This window comes from Aphelocoma coerulescens, chromosome 13 (genome assembly GCF_041296385.1).
Source record: "Aphelocoma coerulescens isolate FSJ_1873_10779 chromosome 13, UR_Acoe_1.0, whole genome shotgun sequence".
Taxonomy (NCBI): domain Eukaryota; kingdom Metazoa; phylum Chordata; class Aves; order Passeriformes; family Corvidae; genus Aphelocoma; species Aphelocoma coerulescens.
In genome coordinates, this window is record NC_091027.1 from 6,623,460 (window position 1) to 6,648,075 (window position 24,616).

General features: G+C 58.4%; 2 protein-coding genes across 3 annotated transcripts; one reads left to right on the forward strand and one right to left on the reverse strand.

Annotated features, from left to right (window-relative positions):
• Positions 1-316: 316 nt before the first annotated feature.
• On the reverse strand, positions 317-6,104 carry LOC138118347 (cationic amino acid transporter 2-like). The gene is made up of 12 exons (XM_069029286.1): positions 6,096-6,104; positions 5,166-5,538; positions 4,906-5,061; positions 4,481-4,649; positions 4,088-4,224; positions 3,498-3,720; positions 2,893-3,029; positions 2,437-2,539; positions 2,170-2,312; positions 1,642-1,808; positions 984-1,092; positions 317-727 (listed from the first exon to the last, which is right to left on the reverse strand). Exons 1-12 carry the CDS (start codon positions 6,102-6,104, stop codon positions 573-575), a joined length of 1,881 nt encoding a protein of 626 aa, XP_068885387.1. The 3' UTR covers positions 317-572.
• A 2,357-nt stretch (positions 6,105-8,461) lies between these two features.
• On the forward strand, positions 8,462-24,293 carry ANXA6 (annexin A6). 2 transcript variants are annotated; one of them, XM_069028847.1, is made up of 26 exons: positions 8,463-8,567; positions 10,818-10,878; positions 13,508-13,592; positions 13,859-13,953; positions 14,106-14,219; positions 14,302-14,392; positions 14,507-14,586; positions 14,663-14,719; positions 14,871-14,964; positions 15,047-15,142; positions 15,396-15,454; positions 15,730-15,852; positions 16,047-16,105; positions 16,534-16,609; positions 17,533-17,614; positions 17,834-17,928; positions 18,341-18,454; positions 18,954-19,044; positions 19,491-19,570; positions 19,766-19,819; positions 21,167-21,184; positions 22,009-22,105; positions 22,364-22,459; positions 22,721-22,779; positions 23,508-23,630; positions 23,934-24,293. In XM_069028847.1, exons 2-26 carry the CDS (start codon positions 10,861-10,863, stop codon positions 23,991-23,993), a joined length of 2,016 nt encoding a protein of 671 aa, XP_068884948.1. In that variant the 5' UTR covers positions 8,463-8,567; positions 10,818-10,860; the 3' UTR covers positions 23,994-24,293. The 2 variants fall into 2 exon arrangements, with proteins under 2 accessions (XP_068884949.1, XP_068884948.1); XM_069028848.1 differs by lacking the exon at positions 21,167-21,184 and having other exon boundaries at positions 8,462-8,567.
• Positions 24,294-24,616: the final 323 nt, after the last annotated feature.

The window sequence follows — 24,616 nt, forward strand, 5'->3', positions numbered from 1 at the left end:
TGTCCCATTGCCCCACAGGCAGATCCTGGATGGGACTTCGAGGAATGTGCCTGGCTCTGGGAAAGGGGACTCTGGGAACTGAGGAGGAGGAATAAATGAGTGCAGAAAAGGACTTGCCCATGGTAAGGAGGGAAAAGCCTGGAGCAGGCAGTACCTTGGCAGTCATGGGGGGAATGATAGGTCAGCTCAGGCTGGGTGCCCAGGCAAAATGGAGGGTCAGGGCAGCACGAGAAGCCTCCGCTCCACAGCGAGCAGCTGAGGTACCAGGGTGGGCAAGGGCAAAGGGGGCTGTGGGGGGCTGCAAGGAAAGGTTTCAAAGGAAAAAACTAAAACCCCAGCCCAATAACAGCAGCAAAAACACTTGTGTGCTTTATCCTCTCCAAACAGAGCTGCTTCTGCAGGGGCTCGCTGTGAGGCTGCTCAGGCAGGTTCACCCGACTCAGGGAAGCAGCTCCTGCAGCTCTGACAGGGATGGCCCCCTCTGTGGAATGGGACCCACAGCCCAAGGGGATTCCTTGCCCCCTGGGCACAGGATGGAGGGAGCCAGGCACTCAGGGACGAGCCATCTCCTTTTACTGCCCTGGAGCAGATGGGCACAGGGCAGCCCCGCAGGGCTCCAGGGCCACTTCTTTGTCTCTGATTCCCGGCAGCTCCCGAGGCCCTGTCCTTTCGGGCCAGTGGCTCTCAGTGCTGTGCCAGATCCCATAGCCGAAGTAAATGAGGAAACCTGGGAAAGGGCAGAATAGGGTGTGTATGGAGTGTTTCTCTTCCTTCCCCTCCCAATCACCAAGTGCTCGCCCCTTCCTTTGGGCCACATATCAGAGGGCAGGGTGCTCCCACCACCTCTGGACATCAAAGGTCAGCATCTCCTCCCTCCCCACCACTGTTCAGAGCAGCATTAGTGCCACGGGCTCTCAAACCACCAGAGCTCCACCCAGAGGGGCTGGTGCCAGCTCTGGAACCCCGTGAGTGGCTGTGCTTACCCAGAGCCATCCAGAGCAGGTACCGCAGCCAGGCGGCCGCGCTGAGCCGGGCCATCAGCACAGTGTTGATGGAGATGCTGAGGACAGGCAGGAAGGGCAGGCAGGGAACCTGCAGGAGCACAAGGGTAAATGCCTCAGCTAAATTCAGCTTTTTGCTGCTTTGGCTAGTTGCCCACAGGCAAGGGGAAGCCCAGCGTGGCTGTGAGGCTCAGAGATCCAAGCTGGGACTGCAGCCTGTGCTGGAAAGGGATGCTTGTGGAGGGTGTTTTTGTTGACAGGTCCTGCACTGGGGCAGGAGGTACAGCAGGATTTGAGGTGGGAGGCAGCAAAGCACTCGCAAAACTAAGCCAAGGTGTTAAGGCCAGGTATCTTTTTACTGGAGAGCAGCTCTGATTCCCCAGCAGGCACTGGGCTCAGCTGGGAGATGCCCCTTCAGCCCTCAGGTCATGGAGGGAAGAACCTGCCCCTATGGAAAACCCCGTGAGCTACATGCTGCCTCCAGCAGTACCTTATTAATGTGGGTGCAGCAAAGATCTGCCTGACCTAATGCTGAAGGAACATCCCCCAGTGCCACCCTTTCCCTACAGGGCTGCAGCACTTGCCTGCTCAGTGCCCCAGGACCTTCTCCCTGGGCATGTCCCACGGGCTAGGTGCTCACCATGAAGGATGCTTTGTCCTGGCTCTGAGGCTGCCTCCAGATGAGAAGAGCTGCCACCAGGATCCCCAGGAGAAGCAGGGCCAGAGCTGGGATGCACCAGGCACCCGCAGCCCGCAGGCAGGGCAGCCCAGCAGCGCTCACCCAGCTCAGGGCACAGGCCAGGGCGGCTGCAGAGGGATCACAGTGTCAGGGCAGCTTCCCTGGGCTGGGCCCATCCCTCTCCCAGGCTGCCATGGTGGGACAAAGAACAACCAGGGGACACAGCTGGGTGGCTTCTCATGGTGGGTTTAGCTTTTCTCTCCTGTCTGGGAAGCAGAAGGAGTGGGAGGTTTCCTGAGGCCCTCTTGGGGCAGCCAGCTGCGTGGCAGTGGGGTGAGGGCAGGAAGGAGCCAGGCAGCCCCTGCATCTGCTGCTGGGGGGGTTTTCACTGGGCAGGAACCTGCCAGCCCTTGCTACAGTAGGGATGCCCCCCATGGGTCCCCCCACCCATGGCTTCCCGTGGAGCCCATCCATCATTCCCAGACACACCTACAGCTGTCAGAGCCCCGACCACCACAGCAGATGAGCGAGGGGTGGGATGGGGGGGCGGCCGGACCAAGTGGTCCCACCAGAGCTGCACAGCTGGGACCTTCCGCACAGGAGTGTCCCAGGTGCTGGGTTCAGGCTGATACCTGAGGAGCAGACATTGGGTATCAATGCACATAAACCTGCACCTGCAGTGCACCCAGGCCAGAGCCTTGCCCCAGGCATGGCCCACATCAGAAGCTGGGTGAGCCCTGTCCCCAGCAGTCTCACCTGAGCAGCAGCACACAGCCAGCCACCATTGAGTAGGCCAGCAGTGTGCCAATGGACATGGTGTCAACCAGGGCTTTCAGGTCGAAGAGAAGGGCCAGGAGAGCTGTGGGGAGAAAAGCCCTTTCAGCCTCCCAGCAGAGCTGGCAGTGCTGCTGTGCCCACCTCAGTCATGCTGTCCTGACCTCCCCATGTCCCCGAGACCCACTGCAACAGAACCTCGATGAACTGGTGATGCTTTGGGCACGAGTACAAAGCATCCTGGCACCTCCTGCCTGGCAGTGCAGAGAGGCTGAACCAGTGTCTGGGACACCATCGAGGCCATGGTCCTGGCTCACCACGAGGAGGTCTGTCTCTGGGCAGAGAGACATTGCTCAAACAGCTACAGGCAAGCGAGAGGGAGAGAGGACACCCACCAAGCCCTGCTCACAGTTAAGGGTAAGCCAAGCACTCACCCACCTGCCACTCCCCCAGACACCAGAGTTGCCACCACCGGGCACTGACGGCGACTAACTTTGGCCAGAGGTTTGAAGAGGAGCCCATCTCGAGCCATTGCATACAGGATCCGTGGCATGGGGAACATGGAGCCCAGGAGGCTGCATGAGAGAGGAGAGGAGATGGGGGAGAAGAGGGGAGGAATCCAGGAGGTGCCATCCTGTCTTTTGCTCCAAAGGGAGCTCCCATTCACCTGTATGTTCCATGACCTTCTCAAGACCATTCTGACAAGATCATAACCTTCCTCATCATCAGATGAGGGACATTATCAGGGAAGAGATGTCTGCAGTCACCAGGAGCCCTGTGCATGGCAGAACACCCCAGCCCACTCTTGTGGACACAGTGTCACCTGATCACTTCCTCCAGTGTCACACCAAGGGGTTTGGCTGCTCTCCCTGATCAGGAAGGGCCAGGCTGGGAACAACAGGATTTGTGTGGAAGGGATTTTGGCTAAGCAGGAAAGGCAAGGAGGAATTCAGGAGGAAGGGGTTGGGGACATCTCCTGGATGTGTCACAGATCCAGTACCTTGCTCTGAACCACAGAACCGCCATCAGAGGATGCCCCTCACCTGGTGGTCAGGGCACACAGTGACCCCGCAGCCACAGCGTACTTTGCACCGCTCCAGCCAATGTACTCAAAAGCCACTGGGAGTGGGCTCATGGTGTCTAGGAGGTAGTAGGGCATCATCAGGGTGAGGGCGGCAGACACCCCAGAGTATGCCAGGAAGCAGATGAGGAGGGAGAGGATGATTCCCATGGGGATGGATCTCTGCGGGTCCCTCACTTCTTCCCCTGGGGAGGACAAGCTCAGCTGTAGGAACAGATGCTCATTTAAAGTGCATGGCATGCTAAGAGCCCAGCTCAGGCTGGAGAGCAGATCCTATATCCCCCCAAGAGAGGACACAGAGACCTTCTAGCAAGGACCACTGGACCTCCTGAGCCCCAGGGATACTGGGATAGAGAACATCTCTCCTTCAGGATTAGCCTAGACATTCCATGTGGACTCTTAGGATGGGCAGGAGAGGGTGGCTGCAGCACAGAGCTGGGAATGTGCCCATTTCCCAGCCTTACACCAGTTCCCAGGGCTGTGGGGACAGTCACTGCCACAGCCTCCCAGCCTGCAGGGGGGTCCCACCAGCAGCACCCCCACCTCACTTACCTGTGGTAGCGATGCAGTCAAATCCAACAAAGGCATAGAAACAGGTAGAGGCTCCAGCCAAGGTCCCAGTGAAACCATAGGGCATGAAGCCTCCCACCCCAAAGGCACTGGTCATGTTGTCGGCCACGGACTGGCTCCTGGGAGGAGGAGGAAGAGTCAGGCAGTGCAGGGGGGTCAGTGCAATGGGATCCCAGGCTGGGGTCATCCAGGATGAACAGTCCATCCAACCAGCTCAACCCTCAGCATCAACCCAGCAGGGCTTAGGACTTTGGCTCTTTGACACATTGCCAAGAGGGAGAAACAGAGAAAGTGAGATTTCCTGGGATAAAGCACCGGGGGTTGATTTCCCATCCCACTCTGAAAGCAGCACAGGGAGAGTGAAGCCCCTCATACCCAGCCTCATGGGCAGCTGCCCATGGTAGGACATCCTCCCTGAGCTTCCAGTTGCTTGTGTCACCTTTGATGAAGCCGCTCACTGTGACAAAGAGCAGGACAAGCACGTTGAGAGCTGTGAAAGCTTTGTTGACCATGGTGGACTCCTTCACTCCAAAGGAAAGAAGACCTGGAGAATAAAATATCAAAACTGGATGAGCTCCCTGGATGATGCCAGGGTAGACATTACTGGGGAGGGTGGAAAAGGGGAGCAGTGGTAAATCCAGGACAACTTGCAGATTTCCCCAGATTCGCTTTCTATTTCCCATTCCTTGCTCAGGGAAATGGCAAAGTCTCAGATGGGGTCAGCACCATCCTAAAGAGCCCACAGTGGGGTGAGGAGCTCATCGTACCTGATGGAGGGTGGCACAGAAGGAGGCACCTACCTGCCAGCAGGACCACCAGGCCAGCAGCAAAGACATCTGGGTGCTCTGCCAGCCCCACAGAGTTGATGGCTGCGTGAACACCCAAAAACCTCCCCATCTTCTTGCTGAGGAGCTGGTCAAAGGTAGCACTCCAGGCCCGGGCAACGCTGGCAGTACCTGGGGAGAGGTGATGGCTGTGTTCTTGTGGCTCTGGGAGGTCTCAAAGGACACCCAGCAAAGCCACCAACACAGTGGTGAGAGGGATTGAGAGGGCCTTATACCAATGACATAGGACAGCAGCAGGTTCCACCCAGCGAGGAAGGCCCAGAGCTCGCCCACTGTCACGTAGCTGTAGAGATAGGCAGAGCCAGCCAGGGGCACACGGGCCCCAAACTCGGCGTAGCACAGCCCTGCCAGGGCAGACACCACAGCTGCAATCAGGAAAGAAAGGACGATGCTCGGGCCAGAGCTGGTCTTGGCCACCTCCCCTGCCAGGACGTAGACACCAGCCCCCAGCGTGCTGCCCACTCCCAAGGCAACCAGATCCACGGTGGAGAGGCAGCGGCGGAGGCTGGAGCCCTCTGAGCTGGCTGGGACTCGTTTTCTGCGGGAAAGCAGCTTCGGCACAGAGCGTAGGTGGCCACAGCTCGGCATCTGTGGGAGAGGAAAGCAGCAGGCATGAGGACACTGCTGCCCCACGGGCACTGACCACCCTGGGGATGTGACACAAACCCAGCCTCAGTGATTTGCTTGCAGCTCCCCCCATTCACACAGTGCTTCTGCACTCACTGGGTGCTGCCTGTTCTCGATCTCTGCCAGAAAAAACAGCCCATTTTGGAGCAAGATGGGGCTAAAGCAGCTGTGCTGCTCTCTCATCCCCAGTGACAAGTGGAGCAATGCATGACTGGGGCTTGTTTGGCTCTGTCCAACTTGTGAGAGGGGACCTGCTTGTCCCCCTGCCAGCTCAGAAAGTCCTGTTGTCCCAGCAGCCTCCCCAGCAGGAGGGGAACTGGGGGCCACAGGGACAACCCTGCCCGGCATCCAGACCCGCAGGATGAGGTGCTCCTTGTGGCACAGCGAGCTCCGATCTCCAGGACAAATGCTGTCCCCTGGGAGTGAGAAGCCGCCGCCCTCCCGCCCCCCCAGCAGCACCCACCCGCTGCGCAACCCCAGTCCCGCCCAGGGCACCTCGCCCCGGTGATTTTACTCACCCCGGCCATCCTTGGGGCAAACTGCTCCAGCGGCGAGCTGGTGGGGACGACGAGCCCCAGGCAAGCTCCCCCTTACACTCGGCCCTTAAATCCCTTTTGAGAGTGCCCTGGCCCTCCCCCTGCTGACCACCACTCCGGGCTGCACAATGGGAAATCTATGCAGAAATATTTTTCCCACAAAGCCTTCCAAATCATACACACAGCCTGCAATGCTAATAGGCTCAGAGGCATTATTGAGGGAGTTTAATTCACTTTTCCAAGCTGCCTGGGCAGGTGGAAGGGAGAACCCCCTCCCTCTGCTCCCTCGCACCAGGACCCACACCTCCACATCGGTGGAGCTGGTTTTGGAGGAAATGCAAGCAGAGAGGAGCAGTAACAAGGCTGGGTTGGGGTTTAGGGGTGTGTGCACCTACAGCTATGACTGACCCCAGCTGCCCCTGGGGAACACGGCAGGAGGTGAACAGGTCCCAAAAGGGACTGCAGCAGCAAGGCAGAGGAGCACAGACCCAGCTCCATGGGACTTTTGCAGCAGCATGTCCAGCTGTAACTCCCTGAAGCAAAGTCCTGAGGCTGCTTGCACTTCCCTGGTATTTGGGCATTCCTGGGCTGCAGCACACAGGGCTGAGCAGCAGAGTGCAAGCAGGGGCTGGGCTTAGTCCAGGGCACAGGGCTGTGTGGGTGGAGGTCCCAGGTAGGCTGCTTGGGGCCACTAAGGCACATGAGTGTCCTGGGCACCAGCATGGCTGTTCTGCAGGGCTGCTCCTGGCAAGGAGAGGCCATGATGGGGTGACCTGGTTGGTCACCAGCATGCTGGGAGAAGAGGACCAAGCCTGGGCTCTGAGGAGAGGCTGGAAGATGGTGTTTTGGGGTGAAGACCTAATTTTGGTTTTATTGTAGATAGCGCTCAGTCTGAGTCTGCTTACAGTACTTGATAACAAAAACCTCTCAGGCTGGGGCTCAGCCCATCTGGCTTTCAGCTTGCAAGGAACAGAGGAAGGGAGCAGGAGCCATGCAGGAGCAAAGCAAGGAAGGATCCAGAGCATCTAAAGCATAGATGTACACTCTAACCACAAGGCTGCCTTGTCCTGGCTCTGTGGGGCAGCCCCATATCTAGAGCACCCTGTGAGCTGCTGGGCACTGTGAGCACCTCTGGGCAGGGGGGCTCAGCACACCATGGCACAGCCAGGGGCACCAGGAGGAGAGGAGGGCTGTTGTCCCACACTGCAGCACAGGGCGAACAAAGCCCTGCTTGTCACCCACGCCATCTCACATGAGCGAGGTCTCCAGATACCAACGCCAGCCCAAGGGAACATTGTCCTGAGGGAAAAACAGGGCAGGAAGGAGCAGCCAGTGCTAGCTGGCCGTGAAGGTCTCACCCTCCCAGGCTGCCTCCAGGGGAGCACAGCCCTGTGGCTGCATGCCAGCCATCGGGTATGTCACACCCAGCCTGGGGTCCGTGCTGCCCAGGACAGGCAGGGCTGAGCAGCTCAGCTGCCTTGCAGCCCCAGAGAGATGTTCAAGCCAGTGAGTGCCACCAGGGCTGGGATGCCTGAAAGGTTACACACCAGCAGCCTTCAGCATCTCCAGAGGTCCCTTGAGTTTATCTGCTCTTGCTGCTGTCAGACTGGGCCTCCAGCCCTGCTGCGGCTTCTGTGCTGGCTGGGCAAAGGGTGGTGGCAAAGAAGAAGCCGGGTAAAAGTGGGTGAGGCAGGGAAGGAAACGGCCTCGGGGCACTGCAGGCAATGGCACAGCCTGACAGGAGCATCCTGGAGAGACTCAGCCTGCATCTCATCCCTGTGTCTGCAGCAGGGGAAGAGATGGTTGGGGGGAAAACCAGCTCATTGTGCCAGCTCGGGTCGTGCCGCAGGGGTGCTCACTGCAGAGCCTTGGTCAGCACCTCCCTCCTTAAGCAGGTCCTGGGGGCCAATGTCCGGCCATTCTTCCGTCCTCCGGCTCCTGCAGAGAGTCAGGGATGGACATTTCCCAGCCATGAGCAGGGAAGGGGTGATTCGGTGCAGGAGGACGTGGCAGGCGGCAGGACCAGGAGGCCGTGGGACACCCTGCGCCTGGCGTTCACCAGGAAACCACAGCTGGGGGTCAGCAAGGGTGAGTGACATTTCCGCAGTTGAAATGCAATCACCGGTATTGCCTGGTGGTGTGCGTGTCACCGCCGCTGGCACAGTGCCCCTGCACACACCAGTGGGGTTGCTGTGCCAGGCGACCCCCTTCTCCCCAGCCGGGCAGGGTGATTCTGCGGGAGACACTGGGCGCCGCTGCACCGCGGGCACCCGGCGGACGCCTGGCCCGGCACCGGGGGTGGGATGTGGCCCTGGCTATGGCAGGCGGGGACTCGGGGGCGGTGACGTCTCGCCGTCAGGAAACAGCTGCACGCCAAGGACGAGCGCTCGGCCACAAGAGCACCCCGAGCGCGGCGGCGGCTCCTGCGAGCGCACCCAGAGGCTCCGCGCTGCGGTCAGTGCGCGCTGCGGGAAACGGGCGGGGACCGGGCGGGGACCGGGCACTTCTTTCCGCAATGGCCTGGGGGGAGGAAAGTCGTGGAAAGCCCTGGCTGGGGGGTGAGCTGTGCAAGCGGAGGCTCCCTCCAAGGGGTGGCTGCGGGGGGAATCCCTGGGGTTTTTTCTTTTTATGAAAAATCTTTCCCTTTTGACAAGCCCCCGGTGGGTGCTTTCTGAGGTGGGCGCTGGCGGGGCTGCGGGCCCCGCTGGGTGTGTCCCGGCCGGGATGCGCCCTAGTCTGTGCTTCGGTGCGGCTGCGGAAACACCCATCCCTCCTTCCAGCTGGGATCCAAGCTGAGGATCCCCCCTGGTTTGGTGCCCGCCAGGTTTGCACAGGTAAACGCACCCCACAGCAGCCCAGAGGCTCGGAGCTCTTGAAGGCCCGGGAGGCTTTTTGGCAGTGGGGTGGGGCAGGGCACTTTGGGGACATCCCTAGCCCCACCAGGAGGATGGGTGCCGCTATTTGTTTAACCCGGGGAAGCTCCCTTTGCTTCAGGACAACGGGTGGCGGGGCACTGCGTGCTGTGGCCTCCGTGCTGGGGGAGCCCCGCAAGGCAGTCGGGCTCCTGGGGTGCAGCCCCTGAGCTCAGACCTGGGGGGAGGCTTTGGAGAGGCTGGAGGGGTGCATTGCTGGCGAAACAGAGGCTTCCACAAAGGCTGTGCACATCATTTAGGATTTCTCATGGGACCCCCATAAGCCACATTTCTCCAGTGTTGGGTGGGGGGCAGGTGTAGCCCCACGCTGGGGCACTGCTGCCCGTGGATGTGGTGTGTTTGTCTGGGGATTTTCCCGGGGCTGCTCCCCCGGCCTCTGCAGAGCTGTCAGCAGCAGAGGGGGACAGGGATGGGGCACTACAAGGACAGGTCGGGGACTGGGTGTGGCTGGCGATTCTCCACCACTGCCGAGATGAGTTGGGTGGTCTCAGCCCTGCTGCCACATGCAAGGAGTGAGGGAGAAGGGCTGTGCCGTGCTTGGATTTCCCCACTCCCAGGAGGGTGCACAGCTTCGGGTACGGGCTCCCAAGTGGCATTAACAGGCTGCATGTGCCGGGGGTGGGATCCCTTGGCACCCACCCAATGCCCGGCTGCAGTGCGGCCCCACTGCGTGTGGGGCGTGTGGGGGCTGTCCCCCAGCCAGGAGCCATGTGAAGGGGGGGAGAAGGCTCTGCTTTTCTGCAAAACTTTCTCCCCTCAACCAGAGTGCCTGTGGGTGCTAAAAGCTTCCTGTACCCAAGCAGGGGGACCCAGCTGCACTGATGGCTGCAGGGCTGGGTCTCCCCTTGCATGGGTGCTCCTGCAGGGATGTGCAGCCAAGCCAGGGAAGTTCATGTGATTTCTCGTGCTCGCTCCATGGCATGAAACCGAACTCCCCTGGGGTCAGAAATCCCCCAGGGTGGCCCTGCTCGGCTTTGAATTTTTCTGCAACGTGTCTCAGAGGGAGGGTGAACAAGCCAGGCGGGGCCGGGCCTCATGGCTGGCCTCAGCTGACGCTCAGCGGTTCATTCATGGCTGGGCTCCATTTTCCAGCTGTTTTTCTCCCTCTACCAGCTTCCTCGGAGCAAATGGCGCTCTTGGGGGACTTCCTCTGAGAGGGTGGGGAGAGCCCACACCACAATGGGTTGCAGTTATAAATGGTGCTGGTGTTAGAAAACAACCTGCGAGTTACCCTGGAAACCCAGCTGTGTTTGCTGGTCTCCAAGGATGTGTGGGGCTGATGGTGGCCTTGATCGCTGTACAGAAACTCAGATAAAAGCTGCTGGGATCCTGCGGGGGCTGCCCAGTGCCATGTGACAAGGGAATGTCCCCAGCAGCTGCTAAAGCTGGGATGGCCCCAGGGCTTGGGGGCTGCAGGGGAGAAGAAGGCACGTTGCAGGGTGCAGTGAGAAGGCCCAGCCCTGCAGAGGATGCTTGGCCTGTTTCCACATATCTTTTTCCCCTGTGGTTTCTCTTGGTACTGGCAGGAAGCTGTTCAGGGCCCATCTGCACTGCCCCTGGCCTGTGGGGTCCCCTCAGTGCCAGATACCAACGGCTCGGTGACTACAGGGTGACCAGCAAAGCCCCTCTCCCCAGTCCATCCTGCAGCACCTGGATTTCCCTCCCATGGGCACCACACCCACACCCCAGGAGGGAGCAAACCTTCCCTTAACTAACACAACCTACAGAGAGGGACTTTGGCTCATGTTGACCTCTCTGTTCCCTTCCACAGCTCCTCCTTGCCCTCGCTCCAGTGATTTCCAGCTTGGGAAGCCATGGCACCCAAAGGAAAGGTAAGGGTGACCTCCGCAGGGCAGGGATGGGTCCTGGGGTGCCGCAGGGCAGATCCCAGAGCTGGGGCAGTATCTCCAGCAGCAGCAAGGATGGTGGTGACGTGCATGGACACCATGCTGCCCAGAGCCTGTTTACATTCCTGCCTCTCCAGCCAGTGCTGTCTGGATGTGATGCAGATGGGGGAAGTGCTGGGCTGGGGAGCAGGGACAGCGAGGAGCAAAAATCCTTTTGGGACCACAGTGGGATGGGGAAGAGAAGCAGGGCCGTGGGAAGGGGAGGAGAAGAGATGTTGCACTGGGGATTTGAGCTTTTGATGGAGAAAAATCCCGCCTGAGCACGCTGCACGGCGTGCAGCCCTGTTTGGGCCTCTCCCCTCTCCACAGCCTGGATTACTTCCCACTCCAAACTGGGGCTGGTGCAATGTGGCAGCTGGGTGAGCAGGTGCTCCCCTGCAGCCAGGAAAACATCTCAGTGTGGGTGGAAAACCCTGCCCCGGTGGGCAGCTGTGGCTGGCTCAGCACAGCCTGCCTGCTGGCAGGGGTGGAGTCCCAGCCCAGAGCCTCCCTTCTCCACTGCTGGGGCCGGGCTCTGCTTTCCATTCCCTGGAGAAATCAAGCAATTATTTCCTCCAGCCTTTTCACCCAAAGCTTCCTGCCCAGCTGAGGCAGTGGTTGCTCTAGGTGGGGAAACTGAGGCACAGTGCAGGCGAACGTTTCCCTGTGGTGGTCCCGGACCCCAAGCAGCCACAGAGTGGGAGAGAGTGAAGCCACACTGGGAATTTTGCTTCCACCCTCCTGGCCCCAGTGTGGCTTATTTTTAGCCGGGAGGTCCCGGACAGGCGGGGATGACTCAGAGGCTGGAGGAGGGGCGTCGGGAGGCCCCTGGCAGCTGAAACAGGATGGAAAGTGGGATGGGGGTATGAGGAGTATGCAGTGGGCAGGATGCTGTTTCCATCCTAACTGATGTTCCCGCACTTCCCTGGGGCTCATTCCCACAGAGAATGCAGGGAGTGTGGGGTGATACACAGCTCTGAGCTCCTGCCTCAGTTTCCCTTGCCCCAGCAAGGCAGGCAGCTCATGCTTCAATGGCCCAGCAGGCAGAAACACAGCCCTGCTCCTCCTCTCCATTTAACCACGGCCAACATCTTGACTCCCCAATACCCTCCAGCCACCCTTGTTCACTCCTGCTGCCTCCAGGCACCTCCTTTGCCTTGCAATTTATTTCCATCTCTGCAAGGCATGTGTGTGGCAGCAGCTTGTGCCAAGCCAGGAGGATCTGGGAGCTGCTGGGAAGCGGGGCTAAATCCAGCTCACCCGATGCATCACCTGCAATATGATCTGTCCCGTGCCCGCCTGGTTCCCTGGAAGGGCAGCATCTCCTCGTGGTCCCTGCCACATGGGACACCAATGCCAGCAGCTCCTCCCAAGAGGGCCTGTGGGATGTGCCCAGTTTCTCTCTGGAAAATAAGAGGAGAGAGGGTGGTTTGTTTCTGAAGGTGCTGGGTGGGATGTGCAGCAGAGCTGTTGTGCTGAGGCACTGGGATGGGACCCAGGGGAGCGGTGGGTGTGGAGCTGCCCTGAGTCCATCTCCTTGGGCTCATTCCTGGAGGCACTTCCTGGGTCAGGGACATTGATGCCCATCTTCTCCGAGGATATGCTGGCTTTAGATGTCCATGCTGGCAGCAGGCCTGGGCCTCTGCACAGCTCCTGAGGATCTTAAAGAAGCCGTGCAGCAGATCCTGAGTAGATGAGCCCAGGGAGGTGCACACACCCCGCTGGCACGTGGTACAAGCAGAGCCAAGGGAGGATGCTCAGTTTCCCAGGGTGCTGACACAGCTGACAGCCCCAGCTCAGCTCCCAGCACTCCTGTTTCCTAGCAAGACCACTAAGGAAATGCTGCTGCTCAGTTCTTCCCGCTCTGTGCCTCTGGTGGGGACGTATCCCAGTTCCTTATGGGGGACCAGGATGGTTTCACATCTGCTTCCACCCAGGGTGGTGCTGATCTCATTTAGAGTCTGGTTCCAGGCTCCCCTGGGCAAAACTGGCCTGGGGAGGGGGATCTTGGTCCCTCCTTTTTCCTTAGGTCTCTGGAGGTGCCATTCCTGACTCCCTGTTGTGCAGTCTGGAAGTGGCAGAAGAGCAGATAGAAGTGGATCATGCCAACCCCCAGGATTTCTCAGGCTCTCAGGAAAGTCCTTCCCAATATCCAGGGTCTCTGCTTCAACCCCTTGGATCAGCCTGGGCCCCATGGGAGTGCATGCTGAGGCAGGACAAACTGTTGGAAGCTGTGGTGCTTTTCAGTGTTTTCCACTTAGCAGCCCATGATGACTCTGTGTCTGTAAATTTGTTTCCTTGCTTGGAGGCCATGCTGAGCCTGGGCATCCTCAGCATCCGGAGTGGTTCCTTGCTTGCAACAGGCACTGGAAAATTAATTCCCTCTGTAGGAAGGGAGAGCAAACAGGAAAGGAAACAACTGCAGAGAACAACTGTTTATGTTTGAGGCTGAGCTTTGCCTTGGCCAGCCTTAGCCAAAACGGATCTCACCTCAATCCTGCTCAGCTTCAACTTCTTCTCCCAAGCCACTGGGGCTGCTCCTTCCCCTTTTACCTTCTCCCCTCCTTTCCTGTAGGTCTACAGGGGCTCGGTGAAGGATTTCCAGGGCTTTGATGCCAACCAGGATGCAGAGGCCTTGTACAATGCCATGAAGGGATTTGGTAAGAATGCTCCTCCAGACAGACCCTTGATGTCCCCTGTTCCTTCGGTTAACCCTTGAAAGGCTGGGTGCCCTGCATCCCTTCCCCTCTCAGATGACTCACTGCTTTAGCAGTGTGCTAAAGCTCTCCTGGTTTGCTTTCCTCCCTGGACCCAGCTTGGCTCTGCCTGTCCTCCCAGCCCCAACTGCAAAGCAGCTTTGGGCACAGCAGGGTGGCTGTGGTGAGCCCAGCCACGGGCTATCCATGATTCCTGGCTGTCCCCACAGGCAGTGACAAGGAGGCCATCCTTGACCTCATCACATCCAGAAGCAACAAGCAGCGGGTGGAGATCTGCCAAGCCTACAAGTCCCTCTATGGGAAGGTAAAGCCAGGAACACTCCCTGGTCCATGCCCCCACTGCAGACACAAGTGGCCGTGGCTGCCACCACCCAGCAGGGACCAACTGCTCCCTGGACCCACTCGGAGATGCTCTGGAGCAAAGGGTCCCCCAGCCCCTTTCTCCCCCTCCACCAGGACCTCATTGCAGACCTGAAGTACGAGCTGACAGGGAAGTTTGAGCGGCTGATCGTGAGCCTGATGCGGCCCCCAGCCTATAGTGATGCCAAAGAGATCAAAGATGCCATCTCGGTAAGGGGTGGGCACCCGCCAGGGCCCTCTGAGGACACCCCAGCCAGCCCCACTGCTCATGGGGCTGTGTCTCTGCCCACAGGGTGTCGGCACAGATGAGAAGTGCCTCATTGAGATCCTCGCCTCCCGCACCAACCAGGAGATCCATGACCTGGTGGCTGCCTACAAAGATGGTGAGGGCTGGGGAAGGCCAGGGGCTGCCCTGTGCCCTCTTGAGCCATGAGAAGGGCAGAGGTGAAGGGATCCAGTTCTCCAAGCCTGACCTCTTCCCTTCCTTTTTCCACCAGCCTATGAGAGAGACCTGGAAGCTGACATTGTTGGAGACACGTCGGGCCACTTCAAGAAGATGCTCGTTGTTTTGCTTCAGGTATGTCCATCTGTCCAGCATCTGTAGGTGATGGGTGCCTGTTCCCTGCAGGGCTGAGCCTGTCTCTCTCCCACAGGGTGCCAGGGAAGAGGATGATGTCGTGAGCGAGGACCTGGTGGAGCAGGATGCAAAGGTGAGGCTTGGCAGGTCACTGTGACAGGTGGTATCTGGGCAGGGATGGGGCTGGTGGCACTGGGACAATCTGGATTTAGGACTGCAAAAGGTGGGTGGGTGCCAAGGGCAGCACCCTGAGTCAGGCTGTGCCACCTTCCCCATCCCACAAGGACCTGCTGGAAGCTGGCGAGCTGAAATGGGGCACAGACGAGGCCCAGTTCATCTACATCCTTGGCCGGAGGAGCAGGCAGCATCTCCGCCTGGGTGAGCATCACCTGCGAGCTCAGGGTGGGCTTGAAGGGATCTTGGCAGCTTCTTCAGGTATCTCCTTGCTCTCATCCCACAGTCTTTGATGAATATCTGAAGATTTCTGGGAAGCCAATTGAGAGGAGCATCCGGGGAGAGCTCTCTGGTGACTTCGAGAAGCTGATGTTGGCCGTGGGTAAGCCAGCCCCGCACAGGGATCCTGCAAAAACACACCACTGGCCTTCCTGGGGTGTGAGGGCTCAGCACCAGGGCCAGCAGGGCCAGAGCTGTGGCTGTACCTGGTATCAGGGAGCTCAGGGAGACTCCTTCAGGGCGCGTGGGGATGCTGGATGTGGTTCCCATGGGGTGTGGGTGCTCAGAGGTTGGGGGCACTGGGGGCACTGGTGAAGCTGGGTGCTGGCATCCCTCACACCTCAATCTCCCTGCAGTGAAATGCATCAGAAGCACGGCAGAGTATTTTGCTGAAAGGCTCTACAAGGCCATGAAGGTGAGTGAATTTCCCCTTCTCCACAGGGACCCCCAGCACTGCAGGGAGCTGGCCAGAGGAGGGGTCCCCTTGCCACGGGGTGCTACTGGAGAGCAGGGTGACACAGGTCCATGAAGGCAGGACTTACATGACCTGGGGTCTCTGCTCCTCCCTGCAAAGGAGTTATTCCTTCAGACCAGGGCTGGGTAAAAATCAGATAGAGGGTCCCACATGTGGTGGGCTGAGCAGGGTTGCTTGGCCATCCCAGGCTTGATGTGGGGGTTGCTGCATTGCAGGGTCTGGGCACGAGAGACAACACGCTGATCCGCATCATGGTGTCCCGCAGCGAGATCGACATGCTGGACATCCGGGAGGTGTTCAGGACCAAGTATGAGAAATCTCTCCACAACATGATAAAGGTGAGTGCTGCGGGTCCCCGCTCACCCTCCAAGAGCTGCTGGTACTGCCTGCCTCATGATGCCAGCGCCCCTGGGAGGGCTGTGCTGGGTGTCCATCTCTGAGGACAAGGTTCAGGAAGAATCCTTACCCTCCCCATGAGCCCATCCCATGGCACTACCTCGACTCTACCTACTGTCTCCATCTGCCTTTCCAGGAGGACACCTCTGGGGAGTACAAGAAGGCTCTGCTGAAGCTGTGTGGAGGGGATGATGAGTAAGACCACCTGCCACCCCCCTGTCTCCCTCTTCATCCCCGTGGTGCTGGGTACAACCTCTGGGTCAGAGCTCGGTGCAGCACCTGGACCGGCAGCACCCACAGTGACAGTGGTTTGGTACAGGGGGCCCTGTGGCCCCTCTGCATGGCCAGCCATGATGTCATGGTCCCTTCTTGGCACATGGGAGCCCTGCAGGGCAGGGCCAAACCCCTGGAGGGAGGATGCTCTGGTGGGGGAGGCTGGGATTCACCACACATTTTCTCCCATTCCCACCCATCCAACCCCACAGCAAGCACCTGGCTCCTGCCCCTGTGCCCAGTGGATACAAAACACCCCTCATGGAGGGGCAAGATGGGGTGAGGGGGACTGTTGGCAGGTGCAGGGCCCCCATGGCTCACTGTCCCCTATCCTTGCCCTCCCGTTGCAGTGCTGCAGGTGAGTTCTTCCCCGAGGCGGCGCAGGTGGCCTATCGGATGTGGGAGCTTAGTGCGGTCAAAGTAGAGGTCAGCACCCCTAGCCCCCTGTACCCCCTCTGTGCTGCCTGCCAGCTTGGGACCCCTGGCTGCTCCTCTCTGCCATGGGGCACGGCCAGCCCCACGCCTCTGCTCTGCCTCTCACTGCCCGGCTTCTCTCGATGCCATTCTCTGGTTTTGGGGTATGAGGTTGGCAGGACGAAACCCTGGCGGGGCTGGCCGCCCCCTGTGGGCTCCACTAACCCCGTCCTCTCTCTGAGGCCCTCCTCCCTTGGGGCAGTGGGTCCTGCATGTCTGTGCAATGCATCACGTGCAGCCCTGGCTCCAGTGCCCACCAAAGAACTCCTGCTCCAAAGAACTCCTGCTCCCTGGGGTAGCCCAGAGCTGGCCGGGGCATGGCTGCACTATGGAGAGTGGCACCCTGCATGCAGCTGGAGCTCCCAAAAAAAGGGTGCTTTGGGATGTGCAGAAAAGATACCCTGAGAAAAGATACCCTGCAGAAAAGAACACTGTGAGGATGGAGATGTAAGGACACGGGAGGGTAGAACTGCAGGGCTGGAGTGGGCACCCTTTCAGCGACTCCTGTCTCTGAGTGACATGGCCAGCCCAGGCTGAGATGTCCCAGTGCTAGGGCAGGCAGGTGTAACACTGGCCAGGACACCGAGACTCCAGGGACTGTCTGTTGCCATCTTCTTCCTGCTCTCTGCTGGTCTGGCTATGGTTTGCCCCTTAAAGGAAGGGGTGACAGTGGCAGAGAGATCCTCACTGATCCCCAGGTGCTTGCACTAACACAGAACCTGCTTTGGCCTCAGCTTGCTGGGTGGCACCTTCCTTCCTTCTCTCCATTCCTCCTTCTCTCCATCTCTCCTTCTCTCCCTCTCACATTCCCTCCCTCCATCCCTTCCTCCCTTCATCCCATCTTGGGGATGAACCTAAACCATCTGCATCCACAGCTGCGAGGAACTGTGCAGCCTGCAGGAGACTTCAACGATGATGGGGACGCGCAGGTGCTGAGGAAGGCGATGAAGGGCCTGGGTAAGTGGGGACCATGAGTTTAGGCCCTTCCTGCTTCTCCTCAACAGCTCCTGGGGCAGAAAATTCTCCATGGCCCCCACAGGGCTCCATGGAAACCCCAAGAGGAACAAAGAGCTGAAGCTGTGGGAGCTCTCCCTTTCCCACCAGTTTGTGGGGGTGGCAATGTGCCCATGATCAGGGGTGACACTGTGACACAGCGTGGCTCTGCTGTCATTGCAGGAACGGATGAGGGGGCCATCATTGAGGTGGTGACCAAGAGGAGCAACGCCCAGAGGCAACAGATCCTGAAGGCTTACAAGGCTCATTATGGCAGGGTAGTGCAGCCTTCATCCCACCCTGCTTCCTCCCTCTGCTCCCTCCCACATGGAGATCAGCCCCTCACTGAAAGGAATCCTGCCCAGGCAGCAGTGGGCAGCTGGGGCACACCCACATGCCCTGGCACTCCCCCAAGAGAAAGAAACAGAGTTGTCACAGCAGCCTCCCACTCTGGGTGCCCCACCAGCCCAAGCCAGGGTGTCCCTTCCCCTTGGCTTGCCCCATCCTCAGTTCCACACAGAGGACTCCAGAGCCACGATCTCCCCAAAGCCACTCGAATATGTGACTTTAAACTGCCCCAAGGGTTTTCACAGATGTCTCCAACCCCCACGCTCTCTTCCCCTTTTTTCTTTCTCATGTTGCTTCCACTGCAGAAGCAGCTGGGGACTGAACCCTCAAACGCTTTTGCAGGACCTGATGGCTGACCTGAAATCCGAGCTGTCAGGCAGCTTGGCCAAGCTGATCCTCGGGCTGATGCTGACGCCGGCGCAGTACGATGCCAAGCAGCTGAGGAAGGCTGTGGAGGTAATTGCCACACTGCTGGTATCAGTGCCAGCCTGGGAGGAAAAAGTGGTTTTCGCTGTGGCTGTACCCACACTGCTGGTGTCCTGGGGCTGTGAGCACCCCCAGCTTCACATGCCCCAGGGTCTCATCTCCTACAGAGAAGAAAAGATCAGAAAGCATCAGGACAAAGACCTGGTTTGCACTCAAGACTTTCTGGGAGCCCTATTTGGCCTCTTTGCAGCCCAGCATGCTCAGCCAGCTGGTAGCCACAGGAGAGCCAGGGTAGGGGCAAACCAGTGACATGCACTGCTATCCACCAGTCACACCAGTTGGGACCCCACTAGCAGCATACTTGGACTCTTTCATGTTGGTTCCTACAAGCCCTTGGGGCCGTTTGCTGGACATAAACTTTTGCCACATGGTTGACCTGGACCCCTCCTTGCCTGGCACTGTGGGGCAGTGCCACCATGTCCCATCTGGCGTTGGCACCTGCAGCACCCACCATGCCCCTCTCTTCCAGGGGGCCGGCACAGATGAGAGCGTCCTCATCGAAATCATGGCCACGCGGAACAACCAGGAGATCAGGGCTATCAACGAGGCTTATCAGGAAGGTATGGCACAGGACAGACAGGGGGAGGACCCAGGTCCTGAGCACAGATCACACTGCACAAGGCCCTTCCAGACCCCAGGCAAAGTTTTGTCTCTGGGTTGGGTCCATGGCTTGGTGCTGTGAAGGTCTATTAGTCCCTCCAGCAGAGCGCTGGTCCTGGCCTCTCTCCATCTCGCAGTGACATGCCCCAGCTATGCCATCAATGTCTCCTTCCCTGAGAGCTCTTTCACAATGATCCTATTTCCTCCAGAGTACCTGGAGCAAGAGGCTGTGCTCATGCTCAGGGCATTAGAGCTTCTGGGCTGATCCCCTCTTCCCTTGGCTTGAACACAGCAGATGGAGGCATCTGCTTCAGCCATGCTTCCCGTGGGGAAGCAGAACAGGGGCACAACAGGCACTCGTAGGTGGGAAGCTGAGCTGCAGGGCTCAGCCATCTCTTCTCCACAGCCTACCACAAGAGCCTGGAAGATGACCTGAGCTCTGACACATCGGGGCATTTCAAGAGGATTCTCGTCTCCCTGGCTCTGGTAAGGGCAGCTCTCACTGGGGATTGTCCTCTCCCTGCCACAGGCAGTGCTGGGGATCTAGAAGGTCAGTGGCTGGAGAAGACAGAGCATCATTGCCTGGCCGGGCAGTGCTGCTGGACTCTGCCACCCCCTCACTTGGGGCTCTCCCAGGAGATGTCCCCTCTCCAGCTCCATGATTTTTGTTTCCAACCGCAGGGCAACCGTGACGAAGGACCAGAGAACCTCACACAGGCACACGAGGATGCTAAGGTAAGACTCATATTGGCAGTGCTCTTATGGGCTTTGCATTAAAAAAAAAAAAAAAAGAGGACGTTGCATGCCCTGGTCTGGAATTGACATTCTCAGGGAAGCAAATGCTGCTGGGCCAGGTAAACTGCAGGAGGAGATGCCAGGTGAAATGATACCCTTGGAGGTAAAGATCCCATGCCTGATTCCTGATGCCCTTGGCTCTGCTGCTCCATGCATGGGGACAGCAGTCCCAGGGTGTTCCCAACCAGTAGGCTGCAGCTTTTCTTGTGCAGAGCTGCCACTCTGGGGTTCAGTAACACACACTGATGCTGAAATTTGGCTCTTGAGCTTCAGACACAGCTTTGGGCTGGTCTGCAGGAGCCATCCACCTCTGTGTGTTGTGCATGGGGCAGCCCTGACACACTGGGGTGCTCCAAACCTCTCCTGAGACACAACTGGAGGGGGATGGCTGAGCAGCCAGAAGCAGTGCAGGGGGTGTGGGGGCCCATTCCCTGGCTCAGCTCCTGGTCCCAGGAGACCTGTGACCCACGGGTTGTGCTCCCTGACCTCCTGCTCCTCCGGGCCACGCCTTTTCTGTAAGGGGCTGGGAAGATCTGTGCAGGGTCAAACCCGAGCTCTCGCTTCCTGTCCTGTGCCAGCGCTGGATGTTCCAACGCAAGGGAGAGCACCACAGCATTCCCAGCAGGGCTGCCGCCAGCAGAGGGAGTGGATTCTGCGCTGCCTGTGTCCCTTTCCGTGCACTGCCTGTTCCCTCCCACACTCTGCCTGTACCTCTGTCCATGCCCTGCCTGCTCCCTGCCACACTCTGCCTGTACCTCTGCCCGTGCCCTGCCTGCTCCCTGCCACACTCTGCCTGTACCTCTGCCTGTGCCCTGCCTGCACCCCTGCTGCATGTGCTGCTGCTCACCTCACCCTGCTGCACAGAGAGAGCCAGGGATGACAAACTCAGGGACAAGCCAGCCAGGTGGCTCCTGACCTGGCACCATGCTGTGTTTTGTCAGCAAAGCTGCCCTTCCCCTCATCCCACTGCGCCTGGCAGAGGTGGGCAGGCTGGTGGGAGGCAGCCTAGAGCCAGGCAAGGATGCTCCCTGAGGAGCAACAGGCTGCCACCCAAGCTCCAGGGCTGGGGGAACTCACTTTGTTTGGCCAAAGGCCACCCTCCCAACACACTGGTGTAGAGGCCAAACTGGAGGAGGACACAGGTCCTGCTCAGGGGGAAGCAGGGGACCTGGGGACAGGTAATTTTAAGGGATTTTGCTAGACTTCCCTTGCTTTGTCAGGGAAGGATAAAGGTTGAGCATCACCTTCTGACCCTGTTGTCTTCCTGTGTCTCTCTCTCTCCACCAGGTTGTTGCTGAGACCCTGGTGAGTGCCTGCCCTTTCGCTCCTCACCCTTCTGCATGTTTGAGGGGATGCTGAGGTCCTGGGGTGCAGGGCTGGCTCTGGGAATGACAGCCCCATAAGCCAGGCTCTTCAGACCACATGGGCTGTGCTCACTTGCTTGGGACTCTGGTGTCCTTGCTTCAGGATGGGGGACAAGCGGACAGATGGGACCTGCAGTGAGGGCACTTGCCTGCAGTGTGGGGCAGGAGAGGGAGAAAAACACCTGCCCTGCCCTTGGGGACCAAGACTGGCCGCTGCCTGCATGCAGGACCTGTGTTCCAGGCAGTGTGGGACTTGGGGCTGGCTTCCCAAAAGTGGGAATTGGTGAAGGGGTGACTTTCTCGTGCAATAGCCTAATGGGTGAGAAGAGCACAGCCTCCCACTGACCCCCACAGAGGAATGGCAGCCACTTCACCCATGGGCAGCACTGCTGTGGCCCAGGGTGGCTTCTGTGTCTGGCAGCTCTGAATTTCCTCTTCACGTTGTGTTGTTCACCCCTGAAACATCCTCCACACAGGACAAAAAAAGTCTTAACCATGAGCATTGCAGAGCTTTTTCCATAAAAACTGGAAAACATCTTTTCTTAGAGATAGTGTGTGAGTGTGCAGCTTCACATCTGTGCAGAGGAAATGCCTTTCTTAGGGGGAAAAAATCCCCAACTATTTTCCTGCTCATAAAAGGCCACCCTCTTTGCAAAAGGGTTTTAAGTCAAGACTGGCTGTCCTAGGAAGAGCTGTTTGACATCTGTGTCCCTCTCTGCTATGTCCATGTCTCTGCCTCTCTCTTCACTCTTTGTTCTCTCCCAGAAACTTGCTGATGTCTCCAGCAACGACTCCAGTGACTCCCTGGAGACCCGATTCCTCAGCATCCTCTGCACCCGCAGCTACCCCCACCTCCGCAGAGGTAGGATCACATTTCTCCATCAGCTACAACACAAGTGCTTGGATTTGGGCTGGATGGGAGATGGGGGTCCCCCAAGGCTGAGGTTGAGCCCTCTCTCCCCAGCTGTGGTGGAGATGAGGCAGTAGGAAGAGATGGTATGGCCTGGCATTTGAGGTGGCTTGTTGAAGTCACCAAAGCCCGGTCCAGAAGTCTTTACAGCTGAGGCTCGAGTCTCCTGGGTGCCCAGGGCAGTGACCCTTTCCTCTCCCCCATCCCCAGTGTTCCAGGAGTTCATCAAAATGACCAACCACGACGTGGAGCACACCATCAAGAAGCGGATGTCGGGAGATGTAAGGGACGCCTTCGTGGCCATCGGTCAGTGCTCCCTGCAGGGCAGGCAGCCCCTTTAGCTGTCACTGCCAAGGCAGCGTGGCAGCAGATTGCTGCTGCCATTGGGCCATGGAGACTCCCAGTGGGGCATGGGGTTGGGGCACTTAAAGAGTCCCTAGAAAGGGCCAGGCCTGCACCCTTGTACCAAGGAGGGCTTGTGGCTGATGCAGTGGTGCCACAGCTCCTTGCTGTGATGCGTCCCCTGGGTGCCATGAGCCCACTTCCCCTCCCCTCTGTGTGTTGCAGTCCGGAGTGTGAAGAACAAGCCGGCTTTCTTCGCTGACAAGCTCTACAAGTCCATGAAGGTGCGGACAGACCGTCCTGGGGCTGGGCTATGGGAGAGGGCTGTGTGCTGGGATTCTTTGGGACTCTGTGCTTTAACCCCCTGACAGGGATGGGATTTGTCCTCTGGCTGTCCCTGAGGGAGTAGGGAGGGCTGAGCTCAAACCAATAGCTAGGGTTAGCAGATGTGTCCGGCTGGACAGCAAGTCCGATACATGTCCAAGGAGAGATCATAGAATATTTTGGGTTGGAAGGGATCTTTAAAGATCATCTAGTCCAATTCCCTGCAATAAGCAGTGAGGGACATCTTCAAGACTGCTTAAGGCCCCATCCAATCTGGCCATGAATGTTTCCAGAGAGGGGGGATCCGCCACCCTTCTGGACAACTTGTGCCAGTTTCACCACCCTCATTGTAAAAACTTTCTTCCTTATAACTAGTCTGAATCTTGCCTCTTTTAATTTAAAACCATCACCCCTTGTCCTATCACTAGAGACCCTGCTAAAAAGTTTGTCCCCATCTTTCTAAAGCCCCTTTTAAGTATTAAAAAGATCTCTCCAGAGCCGTCTCTTCCTCCGGCTAAACAACCCCAGTTCCCTCAGCCTTTCCTCACAGGAGAGGTGTTCCAGCCCTCTGATCATTTTTGTGGCCCTCCTGTGGGCCTGGTTGCCAGCTTGGACTGTGCTGGAGATTCCAGGTGCATCTGTGAGCCCCATTCCCTGCAGGGCTTTTTATTCAAGCTCCCCCTTGCAGGGTGCTGGCACAGATGAGAGGACCCTTACCCGGATCATGATTTCTCGGAGCGAGATTGACCTGTTCAACATCCGGGGCGAGTTCATAGACCTGTTCGACAAATCGCTGCACCACATGATTGAGGTGAGGGGACAGGGACATCCCTTCCAGGCTCATCACTTTGTCTGGCTGAGTCCTGGTCCTGAGCCCTGAGGAGACCTGAGCCATGAGCAACTCAAGAGCTGAGCAGTACCTGGGGAGGGGGAACCTGCCCCCAGCAGCCCCAGTGTTGGCTGGTCTGGCTGTAGGGAAGATGTGCTGTCATCTTCCACTGCTGCAGGATACCTGCAGGGGATCCAGGACATGGAGCTGTGCCTTCCCTGTGCCCAGCACCTTGAACTGGACATCCCCATGACTGGTTCTCTGACACGGCTCTCCCTCTTGCAGAAGGACACCTCTGGCGACTACCGCAAGGCTCTGCTGGCCCTGTGTGGCGGGGAGGACTAGGTGGCAGCTGGGGCCCTTCATGTCTGAGCCAGCACACAGCCACTGCCTTGATGTCACCGCAGCTTCGGGGGCTTCAGGGGACGCTCAGTCTCCTCCAGAGAACAACTCACTTTGCGCTGAAAAGCAGTACCACATTGCAAGCGGGGGAGTCTCGGGGAGGGGAGCAGAGGGGTCTGGGTAGGGAGATTGTCTGTCTTGAAGCAAAATAATTCATACCCAAACATGCCACTAAACCCAAGGAATTTACCCAGATGGAAAAGACAATTTAAAATCTGATAAATAAAACCTCACTGTTGCTGACCCTGGGGCAAGAGCAGTTGATTTATTGGGGCAGATTTGGGTGGGACGGAGGAGCCTTGGTGTCTCCTTGCTCCCATAGGCAAACTCGGGCAAGAGCCCTGCCCCAGCTCCAGGGAGGGCCCTGAAGACACCACAAAACCTCTCTGAGCAACGCTTCTGCTGAGAAAGGGGCTGAAAATGCATGTGGGGCTGGCAGCAGTGCAGGGACTTCACCAAGAGCTTCACTTCATGCCTCTGAAAATCCCCGGCAGGGTTCATGCTGGTGTGTGGATGATGCTTTCATAAACCAGAGATACAAATCAGACCTGATGGCATCCATCCGT

Coding starts and splice junctions, on each gene's coding strand:
- LOC138118347 (XM_069029286.1), bottom strand. Junction 2,313..2,436: donor GGCTGTGTGCTGCTGCTCAG/GTGAGACTGCTG, acceptor TCTGCTCCTCAG/GTATCAGCCTGAACCCAGCA. Junction 728..983: donor CCTGCTCTGGATGGCTCTGG/GTAAGCACAGCC, acceptor GCCCTTTCCCAG/GTTTCCTCATTTACTTCGGC.
- ANXA6 (XM_069028847.1), top strand. Junction 17,929..18,340: donor ACAAGGCTCATTATGGCAGG/GTAGTGCAGCCT, acceptor ACGCTTTTGCAG/GACCTGATGGCTGACCTGAA. Junction 19,571..19,765: donor TTCTCGTCTCCCTGGCTCTG/GTAAGGGCAGCT, acceptor TTCCAACCGCAG/GGCAACCGTGACGAAGGACC.